This window comes from Rattus norvegicus, chromosome 5, assembly GCF_036323735.1.
Source record: "Rattus norvegicus strain BN/NHsdMcwi chromosome 5, GRCr8, whole genome shotgun sequence".
Classification (NCBI taxonomy): domain Eukaryota; kingdom Metazoa; phylum Chordata; class Mammalia; order Rodentia; family Muridae; genus Rattus; species Rattus norvegicus.
Window position 1 is genome coordinate 169851051 of NC_086023.1, and position 16063 is coordinate 169867113.

The 16063-nt window shown below is 54.4% G+C and overlaps 2 protein-coding genes across 7 annotated transcripts; one reads left to right on the top strand and one right to left on the bottom strand.

The window, feature by feature from the left end:
• The first annotated feature begins 1875 nt into the window (after positions 1-1875).
• Lrrc47 (leucine rich repeat containing 47) lies at positions 1876-11548 on the top strand. Of its 2 annotated transcripts, NM_001135666.1 has the most exons (7): positions 1913-2530; positions 6399-6851; positions 7928-8044; positions 8788-8903; positions 9297-9399; positions 9931-10020; positions 10153-11548. In NM_001135666.1, exons 1-7 carry the CDS (start codon positions 1913-1915, stop codon positions 10396-10398), a joined length of 1743 nt encoding a protein of 580 aa, NP_001129138.1. In that variant the 3' UTR covers positions 10399-11548. The 2 variants fall into 2 exon arrangements, with proteins under 2 accessions (XP_063144164.1, NP_001129138.1); XM_063288094.1 differs by lacking the exons at positions 8788-8903; positions 10153-11548 and having other exon boundaries at positions 1876-2530; positions 9931-10022.
• Positions 10701-16020, bottom strand: Smim1 (small integral membrane protein 1 (Vel blood group)). 5 transcript variants are annotated; one of them, XM_006239509.5, is made up of 5 exons: positions 15870-16020; positions 15466-15589; positions 15182-15336; positions 13622-13751; positions 10701-13376 (listed from the first exon to the last, which is right to left on the bottom strand). In XM_006239509.5, exons 4-5 carry the CDS (start codon positions 13729-13731, stop codon positions 13250-13252), a joined length of 237 nt encoding a protein of 78 aa, XP_006239571.1. In that variant the 5' UTR covers positions 13732-13751; positions 15182-15336; positions 15466-15589; positions 15870-16020; the 3' UTR covers positions 10701-13249.
• Between the last annotated feature and the right edge of the window lie 43 nt (positions 16021-16063).

Genomic DNA, 16063 nt, shown 5'->3' on the forward strand with positions numbered 1-16063 from the left:
CACATCAAGTACTAGAAGAGCTCTGACTAAAAAGGGGTGGGGGGAGACTTTCAACAAAGACATGTGTGTCTTCCAGAGGACTCTTACACTTAGTCACAGAACAAACACCTTAAACCCAGTCTAAAACCCAAGATGGGGGATAGTATAATTGCATCTGAATACACAATACTTCCCAATGCTTCCTTAGAAAGTTAGCACAACCCTGGTGGCTTCCCACAACATAGAGGCTTCACTTTATAGTCCTGCCATTCTGAGGTCTGGTATAGGTCTTTGTGGGCTAAGACATGCATGAGGTCCATTTCCAGTGGAGAACCCATTTGCTTGCCTTTTCCAAATCCAAGGGCTGTCTCTGTGACAACTCCAGACTGAGGCTGGCACTGTCCATCTATCTGCTTCCTTCTCTCCTGCTTCTCTTTTAAAGAACCTTGATGGCCAGGCCTTTCTATTTGCATGGGTTCCTCTTGACATAACTGCAGCCATCCTGAGTCATAAGTACTGTGACTGCCTCCTGTCCCCAGTCACCCCGGCTGGGTTTTCCTGAACAGTTTCCTAGCAAACCACAAAAAAAAAAAAAAAATCATTAACCCACAGATGTGCCTGCCTTCCATATTATTTTATGATAATCCAAGTACATTCCTGTCGTAATGCAGTGAGTTTGTCCTGACCCATTTCTAACCACTAGACCTCCCCCTGGTGCGTTAATTAGCACCTATGGAAACTTGTTAGCTGTCTTCCTTGGAAGATAAAACAACTTCAACCTCTGGGATTGCCTTGCAGAACCAAAACATAATAAAGGTGGTTGGATCAGACCCTGGCCTGAAACTGGTGCCTAACTTCCAAACCCCAGTACTTGGAATTGAGCCTTGGGCTGACATGTTTCTACCATTTGGACTATCTCTTGTTGCCTGTCCCAAGGTTCATATCAGTACCTTGAAGACAGACGAGGTTAGGGGTAGGCGTGGGCTTTGGATCCTGTCTTAGTCAGGCTTCCTAGTCCTGCACAAACATCATGACCAAGAAGCAAGCTGGGGAGGAAAGGGTTTATTCAGCTTAACACTCGTGTTGCTGTTCATCACCAAAGGAAAGTCAGGACTGGAACTCACACAGGTCAGGAAGCAGGAGCTGATGCAGAGGCCATGGAAGGATATTACTTACTAGCTTGCTTCCCCTGCCTTGTTCAGCTTGCTCTCTTATAGAACCCAGGAATACCAGTTCAGGGACAGCAACACCCACAACGGGCCCAGCCTTGATCACTAGTTGAGAAAATGCCTTACAAGTGGGCCTCGTGGAGGCATTTTCTCAATTGAGGCCCCTTTCTCTGTGATAACTTCAGCTTGTGTCAATTTGACACACGTAAAACCACTCAGTACAGAGAGCCCTTTATCTCTTTTCCTCATTCCATTATGCCACATTAACAAAATCTTTCTCGTTTCCTCTTTTATTATTTTTGAAATATAGTCTCATGTCGCCCAGACTGGCCTCAAACTTTCTATGGGGCCGAGGATTTATATCATGAACTCCTTCCTAATCAGGCCTCGACCTACTGAGTGCTGGGATGACAGGTGTGTGCACCACCATGCCTCATTTATGCTGCTCTGAGAATCAAACTGAGAACTTTATACATGCCAGACAAGAGCTCTACTAAGTAAGTTACATCCCCAGAATAATTGTCTTTAGTTGGTATCTGGGTGGTAGGAAAGGTGACCACCTAACATATTGGTTCCTAGGACTCTCCACATCCACACTACACAGCCTGTGTGAGGCTGGGGCTTAAAATAGAGCCGCTCCACACACCCGTCCCACAAACCCCTGCGTCGAGACTCTCTGGCGAGCTAGTGTGTTCTCTATAATCATTTCCGGCACCCGCCGGAAATAAGGCGCCGCACTCCGGAAGCGGCGCACGGTCGGCGTGATGGCGGCGGCTATGGCAGTGTCCGAGGCCTGGCCAGAGCTGGAGCTGGCGGAGCGCGAGCGACGTCGCGAGCTGCTGCTGACTGGGCCTGGGCTGGAGGAGAGGGTGAAGGCGGCGGGCGGGCGGCTGCCGCCGCGGCTCTTCACGCTACCGCTGCTGCACTACCTCGAGGTAAGCGGCTGCGGCAGTCTGCGCGCCCCGGGGCCCGGCCTTGCGCAGGGCCTGCCACAGCTGCACAGCCTGGTATTGCGGCGTAACGCGCTGGGTCCCGGCCTGAGCCCTGAGCTGGGGCCGCTGCCCGCGCTGCGCGTGCTCGACCTGTCGGGCAACGCGCTGGAGACGCTACCGCCGGGCGAGGGCCTGGGCCCCGCCGAGCCCCCGGGTCTGCCGCAGCTACAGAGCCTCAACCTCAGCGGCAACCGCCTGCGCGAGCTGCCCGCCGACCTGGCGCGCTGCGCCCCTCGCCTGCAGAGCCTCAACCTCACCGGCAACTGCTTGGACTCCTTCCCCGCCGAACTCTTCCGGCCAGGAGCTCTGCCCCTGCTTAGTGAGCTGGCAGCTGCGGACAACTGCCTGCGGGAGCTCAGCCCAGACATCGCACACCTGGCTTCGCTCAAGGTCAGTGAGGCCGGAGGGGAGGGGGACGCGCCCTGCTGTCCCTCCTTGGAGGATGTCTTTACCTCCGCAGCCGGTCCGTCTTCTCATTCTCAGACCTGCGAACTCAGGAGTCTCTGAACGTGTGGCAGTTTGAAAGTTATCAATTTTAGGCTTCTTATGTGGGAAGAAATCCAAGAGCAGAGAGCCAGGTGTGGGGTGGTTGGGCGTGTGTCACAAAAACACGAGAGAACTGGAATTGGCGTGTTCATTCGTAACAACAGCCTTTAGAGGTTCAGAGGGTGGGGTCGTGGCTTAGTTTCATAGAAAGCTGAAGTGCCTACTTAAAGCCAACAGCACACCTAGAGGTTTCCTGAGTCTGTCTTGTGTAAGAGATTGGTCTCTTTGTGGGCCCAGGCTCCTGTTGTGCCTGACGCCTGCCAGGTACTCATTGTCTGCTGAGTGAGGGATGGGAAGGCAGACAATGCAAAGCCCCAACCAGACCTCACTCCAGTCTAGGATCTCCACCATCCAGTCTTGTCTATCTGACTGTGTCAATCCTCCTACCACATCCCCTATCCCCTGCATTCTTGGCATAGTGAGTCCCTGTCTTCTCATCCTCGAGTTATGCAGCCCTTTCCTAATGATGGATTAGCAAGTAAATTTGCTCTTGAGAGATCAGAGCTCACTTTGCTAGTTATGCCTGTGTGTGTGCGCATGCGCGTGTGTGTTTAACACACACACACCCTCTGGTGGGGTGAAGAGATGGGCTAGCGAGGCTACAAGATGACACCTGTTCTGTTTTGTTTTGTTTTTGTTTTTTGTTTGTTTGTTTGTTTGTTTTTGTATCTCCTGGAGGAGGTTGTGGGATGGGACTCCCTGAGGTACCTTGGTCCTCTGTGTCATAGGCATCCCTATGGCTGAGGTAGGACACAGGCTGTACACTGTTCTGCCTTCCTATGTAGCAGATATTTTGGTTTTCCAGAAGGGTGATGACTGTTGTAATATGGTACCTGTCTTTGTGTCAGCCATTGACACGCTGTGGTTTCTGAGATTGTAGTGGTCCCTGGCGTGTGTCTCACAGACGACAGACATCTCACATGGGCCTCACCGCTATGTTGTGCTCCCTTTCTCAGCAGAGGGGGTTTGTGTTCCTCTGGAAGTTCTGATGTAAGATGTTGGGCACGCTCTGAAAGGCATCCATGTGCCGCAAGCACAGCCATTCACAGCTTCCTGCGGGCACTGGGAGGCTAGCACACCTGCCCTGCTTCAGCCTTTGGTGTCCTTCCACACAGGAGGACCAGAAGGCTTCTTGTCTGTGCTCGCCCATCAGACCTTAGAACCCTGGCCCCACTCCCATGACAAGGTGACCCCTCCAGGCACCAAGAGCTGGCTAACCATGAGCAGGCATCAGCTTTCTCACAAGGACGCTTTACCCTGTGGCTGTGGGCCAGACCCACCTGCCTCTAACTCACAGGACCGGGGCAGATGCTCACCTGGCGTTCGGACTGTGGCTTCCTGCTCTGGCCTGCCCCTGTCAGATGGCGTCCCTGGATGATGCCCCTGTCTGATGGCTGTTTGTGAGACTGTGCTGAACACTTAGCCCTGCCACCATCCCTCTTCTCTGCTTATTGCTCTTCCAGGTCTTCAGTAAATTTCATTTTAACAGTGGAAGCAGAAACACGTCATTCAGTCCAGTGTTTGAGAAGTGTGTCTTCATCCCACCGTCGTCCATGGGCATTTTCACAAGGCTCCTTCAGGGAGTGCAGGTGTTCTGTATACTCAGGGGTACAGACAGGCCGTTGCAAACTGACTGTTGTAGAAGGCTCGTGCCATCCATCAGGCTTCCAGTGAGCCAGTTCTCTGGGCTGGCGACCTTACAGGGTTGGGAGGAAGGACAGGCTCTGGTAGTCTGGCTCAGAGCCCCCCCATGACTTGGTTCCTGATAGTGTCACAGTGGTGTGTGACAGTGTCACAGTGGTCCTCGGTGTATATTAGGGAGCCAGCTAAGTCCTGAGAGGCCTCTGCCTCCAGTGGGAGTGGATCTGTGACAGGGTACAGGTCTGAGACCCAGACTCATCTGAGGCTGGTGACTGCACCGTGGAAAATGCCAACCCGATTCTATGTGGCAGGCTGCAGTCACTCAGCACTGAGAGACTGATGAGCTTGCTTCATCTGTGTGCAGGTGTGCGTAAAGCAGCTGGGCCTCTGCTTCAACCTGAGCTCTGTCTGAGATACCTCATTATGTTTACACGAATACCCAAATCTGAGACATCTTAAAGATGAAAGCTACTCGCTCTGAGTCTGTATTCACAGAAGCTCTTCATCAAGGACAAGGCCAGCTGAGCGGCTCCTGGTGACTCCCCTGCGGGGTGGCCTGCCTTGCATTCACCAAGCAGGCCTTGCTCTTGTCTGGCCTCTTCCCCCTCAAGGGCCATGTTTCTCTCTTTCAGACTTCTCTCCTTTAGCGTCTATAGTTGTCCTCTGCCTCCTGAGTGCCTGCTGTACCTTGGTGGTATGTCCAGAGGCCCTCTGTCCTGTGTCTTCTCCACACCAAGCAGCCTGATACCTTGAGCCAAACAGATTTCCTTCTCACTTGCTGCTTCAGAGGTAGAGGCTCAGCAGCCCCGCCATCCAGAGCAGACATGTATCAGTAGCTGTCAGGCCTGTGCAGTCATCCTCCTGTTTCCACACCCATGTTCCTAGAACTCAGCTGCCACAGACTGAGTACAGAGGCGAGGTATCACCTATGGTTGCTGTACGCCTCTCCCAGGCTCCTCCAGAATGGTGCTTGATGTAAGAACAAAAACTAAGGTGGACCAGAGTCCCCACCAGCCCTGAGAAAGAGGTGTTTGTGTATTATGGTTCTCAAAACTGCTTCCAGGCCAGGCATGCGAAGAAGCTCGAACAGATGCCTCAGGTTTCCTGGTATAAACACAGTCCTCTGGACATAACAGCCATCATCCTCATCAGAGCAGCTGTGACCGCTGTGAGAGAGCGCCACCATCAGGCGTGCTGATATTGATGTCCCTCAGAGGAGAGAGGGTCCTTGGAACTGACCTCAGTCCCTCGTAGCCACTTGTATGTAGCTTTACCCCAGTTACAGGAGGCCTTGTGATTTGGGGAAGCCATCGTCCATGCTGTGTTAACTGCAGCAGCATGGATTCCTGTAAGTGACCCTTCCTCGTGTTCTGTAAGAAAGCTATTAAACTCACTGGATCCCAAGGTGGACATAACTGCTCTCTAAGGCAGGGTAGGCATTTGTTTACATCTCCCTAGGGAAGGAGTTCTTGATACCCACTGGCCATTGAGCTCCTCTCCTCCAGTTGGAACCTGGAGGCTGGAGGGCTGCCCACTCTTCCAGTGTGTTGAAAGCAGCAGCATTGTCCATCAGTAGAATAGCAGCAGGAAGTTCTTTCCCACAGTCCCTGGCATTGTGTGTGCGGTATGAACACTACTTACTTACTACCTTTCTCCAGCCCACCCTCATGAAAGATGAAAGGAGGTCGTGTACCCCTGGCGATGCCATGCTTGGTGTGGGGAGAGGGTTTGTTAGTATTTCTCTGTTTTGTCATTACATTGAAGAGATGGGTGGGCACCCTTTGGGGAGCCTGTTTGAGATTGCAAGAGGTCCTGGTCTGTCCTCTTCTGACAGGTCTGAGTGGTACTCTAATTGCAGATCTGACATGTTGAATTCTCTGTGAACCAAGGGGGTGAGGGGCGGGGCAGGGGGCAGTTATGGCCATGCAGGTAACCCTCGGACTAGCCTGCCTGTGGCTTTTGGGCTGAACCCCAGTAGAAAGTGTTAACCTGCCCAGACCCACTGTCCCAGTTCTTCTCAGTGTTGTCACCTGTCCAAGCCTGGCTGTCCTAACTCTCCTTCTCACTGCAGACACTGGATCTCTCTAACAACCAGCTGACAGAGATCCCTGCTGAACTGGCAGACTGCCCCAAGCTCAAAGAGATCAACTTTCGAGGGAACAGGCTTCGAGACAAGCGCCTGGAGAAGATGGTGGGTGGCTGCCAGACTAAGTCCATCCTAGAGTACCTGCGTGCTGGTGGCCGTGGCGGTCGGAGCAAGGGCCGGCAAGAGGGCTCTGAGAAGGAGGACAGAAAGAAGAAGCGGGATCGGAAGCAGCGTCGGGAGAGTGGGGAGGGCGAGGAGGAAGTAGCAGACTCAGCCAGGCTGATGCTCAAGGTCTTGCACGTCTCGGAGAACCCCACGCCCCTGACAGTCAGGGTGAGCCCGGAGGTCAGGGACGTGCGTCCATACATTGTGGGGGCCGTCGTGAGAGGCATGGACCTGCAGCCAGGAAATGCACTCCGTCGCTTCCTCAACTCCCAGGTGGGCACTCGGCAGGCAGACTTGGCTGCATGTGGGGTGGGCATGCATGCAGCAGGCAGACTTGGGGACTCTGCGTGCTGGGTACACCATTGGGACTAGCAGTCAAGTCAGACAGGAGACGGGGGTTTCTATGCCTCAGTTTTTCTAGCTCAGGGTGAAGAAGATCCCTGCCCATCCCCAGTAGATGCTTGGTCCCCAGAGCACACCCTTGTCAAGTATGTGCTGGACTTCGGTTCCTCCACAAGCTTCCACATGTTGTCATAGTTGGGACATAAATTTATTGATTATGTTTGATATTAGGAGACATTGCTAATTTCTGCAGACCATGTTAAAATTGTCTCCTGTGTTTAAGTATGGTAGTACATACCTTTAATCCAGCAGAGGCAGACGAGTCTCTGGGAGTTTGAGGCCAGCCTAGTCTACATAGCAAGTTCCAGGCTAGCCAAGGCTACAATAGAGAGAGTCAATCTCCAAAATAATAACAGCCAGGCAATGGTGGCCCACACTTTAATCGCAGCATTTGAGAGGCAGGGACAGGAGGACAAGCTCTCTGAGTTCAAGGCCATCTGCTCTACAGCGCTAGTTTCAGGATAGCCAGGACACAGAAACCCTGTCTCGAAAAACCAAAACAACCAGGGCCAGGGTAAGGAAGGTGGTGATGAGTAGATCAGGCTGGACCACTCCCTAAGGCACCTCTGGCATCTGCTTCCTGTGAGGAATGAGAAGCACATCTTTCCATTTGTGCCCAGCAGACAGGTCCAGCCTATACCAGCAAGACCAGAGGAAGCCAGTGGTGCTCTGTCCCCAGCCATTCCCAGCTTAGTCACATTCCTGCAGTCTGTCTTGTAGATGAAGCAGTAGGTTAAAATGAAAGGTCTTTAAAATGTAAGTGCCATGTTCTAGAACTAAGAGACAGAAAGGCTGCGGGGACCAGAGAAGCACATGGTGGAGACAGAGGTGTCGGATGGGGCCACTTGGCTGTGTCGAGCTTGCAGACTCTGTAGCTCATGGCTTACATGAAGGTGCCTCCCTGGACAGCAGGGACCCTGAAGCCTCTGCTGTGCTCTCCTCTGTAGACGAAGCTCCATGACGACCTCTGTGAGAAGAGGACAGCAGCGACCATCGCGACCCATGACCTACAAGCTGTGCGTGGACCCCTGCTGTATGCAGCGCGGCCTCCAGAGGACCTCAAGGTGCCAACTTACCTACCTCTTCTGTCTGCACTTGCCCTTTGCTTTAGCAGATTCACAGGCTGGGGTTGGACCTGGAAAGCTTAACCTGGTATCTTGCAGGCAAGTGCACACACGGGACATGGTTTCTGCTCTCTTTCTGAGGCCCAGGGCTTAGTGTGCAAATGAGATGGGGCCTCACTCTGGTCCTAGCTACACTGGACTTTAACTCAGAGATCTCTGTTCTTCTGCCGCCCAGGTCCTGGGATTAAGGGCATGTGCCACCGTGTCTAGCGAGCTCACCGACTTCTAGCCAATGGTTTTGGTTTATGTTCCACTTACAGAGCACCTGTAGTGTGAGCTGACTCACCAAGGTGCTGCTCCAGGCTGCTAGCCTCCGAGCTTAAACTTGGCATAGAGACCCGGGGTGAAGGGACTCTGGTGCCAGCTGCATGCCGGAGTCAACAGCTCATGCAGCTAAATCCTATCCCCCCCACCGGGCTCTCGGCAATCGTGGGTCCTTAGAAACAGTTACTGTTTTTGAACTAGGTTTAAAGTGAAACTCAGCTAGGCACTCTGAGTGTTGTGCACCTCATCACCAGAGGAGTCTCTGGAGGTGAAGCCAGCCAGTGTGTTACATGTGATGGGCCTTAGGGTCTTGCTTCCAGATCTCCCCAGCTAGACTGAGGTGCAGAGAGGTGTGCAGCATCCCTCATGCTCAAAGGTGGCCTCCACAGCGGGATGAACTGTGGGTTCTGCTCCTACAGATTGTGCCTTTGGGGCGGAAAGAGGCCAAGGCCAAGGAGCTGGTGCGGCAGCTGCAGCTAGAGGCTGAGGAACAGAGAAAGCAGAAGAAAAGACAGAGTGTCTCAGGGCTGCACAGGTCAGTGTCAGTGTCAGTACTTGCGGTCAGCATGCTGCTACCATGTTCAGATGTACCTCAGCTCCTACAGTTGCCAGAAGCTCAAAACCCACCAGATGGGGAGGGAATCTCCCCAGACTCCTCTAAGAGGAACTGGTTCCCCGACATGAAAGGACCAGGCCAGGGGAGGGGTGTCCTGCTCCTGGCAACCGTCAGGCTCTCCGTGATAGGGTCAGAGTCAAGGTTGTCAGACCTAAGGCCTCTATCCAGCTTCCCCTCCAGGGTCAAGGATGCGGGCCGAGGCAGCTCTGGTGTCCATAGCTGCACACTTGGGCTGTGATGCTGCACCTGCTGGGTCTGCAGTGTTGAGCTTCCCCACTGGCTTGCTCACACATGCCTGGGTTCCTCCCACAGATACCTTCACCTCCTGGATGGGAAGGAGAACTACCCCTGTCTTGTGGATGCCGAGGGAGACGTGATCTCTTTCCCTCCTATAACAAACAGTGAGAAGACAAAGGTAGGCAGTTGGCGTCTGAGGTGAGCTCATGTCCTCTAGGCTGCCCACCACCCAGTAGCTTATGACAGAAGTGCTGTGGAGAGGAGGCTGGAGCCCTTTGTAACACATTCAAGATTTACTTATTTATGATATATATAATTACACTACAGCTGTCTTCAGACACAGCAGAAGAGGACATCAGATCACATCACAGGTGGTTGTGAGCCACCATGTGGTTGCTGGAATTTGAACTCAGGACCTCTGGAAGAGCAGTCAGTGCTCTTAACCACTGAGCCAGCTCCACAGTCTAGGTTTTGAGACAGGTTTTCATAAGCTAAGAATTACCATGAGCTTCCGACCCTAAAGCTAGGGTGACAGGCATGCAACATCGTGCCCAGTGTATGCAGTGCTGGGATTTAATCCCAGGCTTCATGCAGCCAAGTCAGGCAGGCTGTACCTCCAGCCTTCTGTAGCTTTGCTTATAAATCCTGAGAACATTGATCATCTGGGCCCAAACACCAATAACTTCTTTTGTGAAATCTGACTCTTTAGATCAAGAGAACAACCTGCAGTGTGTTCTTGGAAGTGACAAGTGCCACCAGCCTGCAGCTCTGCAAGGACATCATGGACAGCCTCGTCCTGGTGAGCGAGTGGGGGCCAGCTTAGGGGCAGCTTGGCATCCCCACCCTTGACATAGCTGTGTGCTTGCTCTGCGTGTTAGCACAGCCCGACTTCCTGGGCCACTTCTGTTAAAAAGGTTATTTTTATTTGCAGAAAATGGCAGAACTGAACAAAAGCACTTCAGAAAATAAAGAGGAAGACATGCTCTCAGGGACAGAGACTGATGCCAGCCATGGGCTTTCTGATCCCAACTTGAATCCGAGAGCTGGGAAGGATGGACAGTGCCCCCTGGTGGTGGAGCAGGTCCGAGTGGTGGACCTGGAAGGCAGCTTGAAAGTGGTGTACCCATCCAAGGCCGACCTGGTCACCCTCCCTCCCTATGTGACCGTGGTTCGCTGACGATGGTCCAGGCTGCATCAGTCTGCCCACCTGTGGCTCCTGTAGGTGTGCTGTAGATGTCTGTGTGACCGGTGGTTGTTCTCCCTTTCACTGGGTGTTTTGAGGTGTCTGCTTTTGTCCAGGTGACTGTGTGATGTGAATCTGTCATCGTTATAGCTCTGGTATGATCCTCCTGTCTACTGTCCTCATGGATCATTCAAATAACTGCTGAAAGTGTTCTGAATCATGTGGCCAGTAACTAGGAGAGGCACCAAGCCTGGTGCGCGCGCTGTGCCCTGTAAGTTCAGGCTGGATGGCAGGCAGTCTATTGAACGGTATTTATTTTTCTACAACATGTTAATAGCATTTTTTTTCAACATCAGCTGTGCAAAGACAGTTGAGAGCATCATGTTGTGATCATAGTCTTAGAGCTTGTTTCTGGGCACAGTGCTGCTGCCATGGTCCTCGGGCAGCATCTGCCTTCCACAGCTGTGCTTCCAACTGGAGTGCTGGTCATTGTTGGCACATCTGTGCCGGGGCCACAGAAGTCAGCCATGCCCATGTAGTCCTGTGTAGCCAGCCAGTGGTCTGTGAGTGGGTGGGAAGGCTGGTGTGTGGACTGTCATACGGTAGCTGAGGAAGGAGTGCCGCCCACCAGGCCCTGCAGGCTCAACACAGCCTGTCTCTCTGTGCATGTGCTGGTGTGTACCCAGCACACAGCTGCCATTCCTGGAGCCACAGTGCTTGATCCTAAGGACCCAGCCAGCTGCAGAAAGGACTTGGTGGCCCCATGCCTTACCAGACCTCAGTGGTGGTCTCTGACCTCAAAGGACAATTTCTATCTTCTGTAAAAGAACGACTGTTGGGGTTGTTTCCGGGTTCTATTCTGTTCTAAGGGTATGCGAGAGCCTTTAGCTGCCAGATCTAGTGAGGCTCCAGGCCCCTCATGGCAGACCCTGGACAAAGCTGGTGGTTGTGGCAAAAACTTACCTAAGCGTTTAGGGTGGAGCTGCCCTGTGCCCACCCTGTTTCTCCCCAGTTCCTGCTCTCCCAAACCTCCATCCAGCACAGCCCCGGTGTGAGACTCATTGAGATTTTTGGAACTGTTTTTACATTGCAAGCAGAATGCCTCTTTGTTCTAATAAAACTAATAAAAAACCCTTGGTAACAATCCCTGCATTAGCAGCCTTAGCATGTGCGTCTCCCAGGGACAGTGTTCAGTCCACCAGTCCTCTGGTGTAGCAGACACCATACATAGGAAAGCAGCCTGAACCTCCACCGGGGTGTTGATGACCCTGGGGTCACTGAGCAGCTCCCCAAAGGTTACTGCACAGTTGCCAGGAGTGGACTGGAAGCACCTGACCCTGTGGGGTACAGGATGTGGCTAGATGCCTGCCTGTGGCTGTCAGCCCAGGAGTACAGGACTGTAGGAGACTCGGAACACTCCCTTTCCTTTCACGTTCTGCCCCTTGCATGGAACACACCTTCTCCCTGTCCCACCATACATCTGCTCCTGCTCCAAGGACTGCCTCTTGACAAGGGCTCCACTAGGCCTTAAGGGGTCCATTGCCGGGACCTCTCCACAATGCCTGCCTTGAGGTAGCTCAGGCTACCTCATTTGTGAGTGGGGGCAGAGCAGTCTTAGACTTGAAGCCCAGATTTCTACAGAGGTCCAGGCCAGTTGGAGTAGTTCCACTGCCAACTCCCACACGAGGACCACTGAAGCTTACGACAGTCCAAACCAGGAACCCCTTGAGATGAGGAGGCCAGCCATACCAGCCTCTCTGGCCAGGGAGCGACAGGGGTTGACCTCTGGCCTCCCTTCTCTGGCTACTGATGGGTGCAGCCGCTGTGCCCTCCACCCTCAGGTCACAGCCTGCAAGCCTGGCACCATCTCCCTGGGAGCAAGGTGTGATCCAGGAAAGTCCTACCTAGGCCACTGGAGAGGGGACCAAAGTCCCCATCAAGCCACAGTACCCTTAAGTGTTCAGGGCCTCGTCCTCACGTGGTCCAGTAAGGAGGGAACAGGTCCAGCCACATCCTGACCCTTGGGCCCTCTGTGTTCTTGGGAGAGGGCCAGCCAGGAGGGGCACATTCCAAGACCAGGAGGAGCTGTGGAGGAGGGTCAGGCCTGGAACAAGTCACGCCTGGCTGGACAGCACTGTCACCCACTGCTCTTCAGCAGTGATTTGTCTACTCTCCGTGAGTGGGGGCTGGTGGGGAGGCAGCCGATAGGGCACCCAGCTTCTCACAGGGCCATTCCTGAGGTGGTAAGCCATGGAGTGCATGCCCTGTTTGTTAAAGAAAGCAATGTTGTGTTTGAGATGAGAAGACCTCTCTTGAGCCCTGCACAGAAAGGTCCTGTCTCTGTGGCTCTGTCCGTGTCCCCTGGAAAAAATAGGTAAGAGCTACAATCATCATTCAGGGCTCTCCCTGCACAATCAGGAATCTGGAAAGCCTAACAAACCAGGAGCCCAGCCCACAGGGAGAAGCTCACCCCTGAGGGCTGCCACGCACGCCTCTGCCCAAACCCCTCATCCCAACCTCAGCTATAGATGGGGCTACGCCCTAGGCTGGGGAAGATACCACCTAGCATCGGCCAAAGGATCTGGGCATCCTGGGTGCAGAGCTGAGCCTGGGGAGGTCCCCTGCTGCCCTGCTGGAGCCGAGCCTAGTCTCCAGCCTGTGTGCCTCTGGTGGCTGCCCGGGCTAGGGTTTCAGTCTTGGGTCCACCGTGGATGCTGGAGGTGGGGAGCCATGTTGACAGTGCACACTGGCGTCTTCATATGCTCTGGGGTCTGTATGGATGAGGGTCTGCACAGATGTCTGTGTACATGAGAGGGAATCCCCCGGGATGGGAGTGGGCCAGCATTTATTTGCACTTGTGCACGTAGTAGCCAGTGATGTAGCCCAAGATGAAGATGATCCAGAAGAGGGCCACTCCACCCAGCACCTTCATGGCTATCCCCAGCTTGCCAGAGCACAGCTTCTGGGAGATCCTAGAATGAGAACGGCCAGTGAACCCAAGCCAGGGATACAGGGAGGTTCCTGAGTGGGCTTGTGTGGGGAAGCGACGGGCTAGGTCAGGAAAAGGCTTGGGAAGAAGTAGACCTGAGTGCTCTGCTAGAGGTGGGAGTTACCTGTCTACCCAGCGCCACAGGCACCTGAGCAGGCTGACACAGGGGCTGGGCTTGGACAAAGCTGGTCAGTACAGTGGGGGACTGCTGGCCCGTTGGGACTGTACCTCTTATAGCATGAGGCCTCCTCTGAGCTGGACATGGCGGACATGCTGACTTCATCCCGGCTGCTGCTGTCCCACCTGCTGTAGTGAACGCCACTCTCCTGGGACTGCATGCTGTAGGCCTGGGGTGGAGCTACAGCAATTCACAATGGAGATGAGGCAGGTATCAGATCAGACTCACAGAAGCTCCCGCTAAGGGAGGGTCTGCCTGGAAGGAGGGGATGGGATTTACCCCTTAGATCAGAAACCAGCTCAGGGTCACATCTGAAGAACCAGATAAGGAAGGAATTCCAGCCCAGGGAGGCAGGGTGGTGGCCCAGCCAAGACGCTCAGGAATGTAAGCCACTGCACTTCCAACCAGGGCCTCTTCCGTGGGCTGAGGGGCTCCCCTCCCTCCAGAGACAGTTATCAGGGGAGACACAGCCAATGCAGCCCTTAGAGACCAGGAAAGTGTAGCTGCCAACAACCTGATAACCGTCTTCCTCCCCAGCCCTACAGATAAGGCCTGGAGCTGCTCTCCACAGAGAGGCTGGCAAGGGGCGGGATGAGCAGTGGCTGGTGTCTGGTACGGCCAGCCCAGCCAGCCAGGGAGGAGGCCTAGCAACAGCTGTCCTCAGCCTCTCCTCCGCCTGCTGTCTCTGAGGGGAGTCACGCAGGGCTTCTGTGGGCCCACCGGCTCCAGAGGGCTGTAGATGGGCAGGAAGTAGAGATACACAAGTGCCCAGAGCAGAAAGGTTCCTATCACCAAACCATCCCTGCCTCCCCCAGGGCCAACCACCCCGGGGGGTGGGGGAAGAACAGACAGCGGGTTTGGAAGAGTCAAAGTGGCAACAATGCCATGCATGGTTGCTCCTGCCTACTGCCAACAGGCCTACACTGGACACTAGCATGTCACTTACCCCCTGACCTCTCCTGTTACCTCTTGTTTACCTAAAGGGAACAGGGCACACACTAGAAGTTCGGGCTGTGAGATAAGGATAAAGTTAGGTCCCGGGTACCCAATGTTCCCTGGGTCCAGCTCCAGGACCCTGTCTCCCAGCAGCTGGAGCATTGGGGATACAGCCCATCCTACATAACCCTGTGTACCTGAAGGTACAGCAGGCCACTGGGCTGCAGGAAATGTCTCCAGAACCTCAGGATGCCAGGCTGAATGAGAGGAAGAAAGGCACTATCTTGACAGCCCCTCGTCTTGTGGAGGAGGTAACAGAGTGTTGCTGGAGTTGAGTGTTTCAGAAAGACTACCCCAGCTGCTTGCACAGGGCTATCCCTTCCTCTAGGTGGACCTCGAAGTGTTAGCCCCCCACCCCCACTCCCCAGGCAGCCACATAAGACTGAGACAGGTTAAAGGCCCCATCCCCCCCCCCTTTACCGTGTCACCAGCTGTGAGCAAAGTGCTAGCTACAGTGGAATGTGGTGAGAGGGAACGTTTGCTTTCTCAAAATTAAGAGTGGCCACCTCTTTCCTGCCTGTGTGATGGTTGGAGCTACACCCACATATGCAGTCTGGATAGCCCTGTAACACTGGCCCGGATAGGGCTGTGTCTAAATCTGTAGCAAAACCTACCCACTTGTAGACTGGGTTATGAGGAGAGTCTCCCCCGTTTGTTCAAGCCTGAAGCAGTGGAATCCTGTTATTTGTCGACTGTCTTTGGCTGAACAGGCCGCCAGAAAGCAGGGAGGTCCTTGGACCAGGCTCGTCTAGGCTTCCTTCACCCTAATCTGTGACAGACACAGTAGGAAGGGCCTGCAAGGTCCCTTCAAACCCAGAGTGTCCTCTGGAGGGAATCCAGCGTGCGGCTGCACTTTAGACCCATCTGCCCACAGGGCACCTCTGAGACCCCAACTTACAAAAGCGAGTCGTGGTAGGGCTGAAACCTCCGGGGCTCGGGAAGGTTGTCAGGGTCTGGCCAGCGGACCCCACCTTTCCCCAGCAGGGCAAGCCAGGATGTGAGGTAAGGTTGGTCCCTCGAGCCTTAAATAAAGAAAACAGCGGCGGGGAGAGGAGCAGTCAGCTAGAGGAATGGAAGGAACTGGCCCCAAGGGTGATCCCGGGCCCCGGACAGGAGCTGAGCCGACAGTTCCGGGCCTGATAGCCCTGGGTGGTTAGGCCTCCCTAGCCCTTCCCACTCAGGAATTCTCCGGCCCGCCAAGCTCTGGCCCCGGAGGACATCGGAGTGGTGGGGTTTGCTGCTAGGCCCACCTCCCTGGGCTGCGCGGGAAGGAAGCCGCGGTTTCTGCCGAGTGCGACTCACCTGTGCCTCTTGCTAGGGCCGCTCGCAAGCCAGGGACTCGTCTCCAGCCCCCTGGGGTGACGGGGGCGGGGCCGAGGCGGGGGAGGGGGCAGGGTCTGAAGGGCGGGGCCGAGGGAGGGAGGTCAGGCTGGAAAGCCCGTGGTCGCCAAGGAAGTCTAGTCTGGATGGGGAGGGGCGGACCCCCTCCGGCTGTC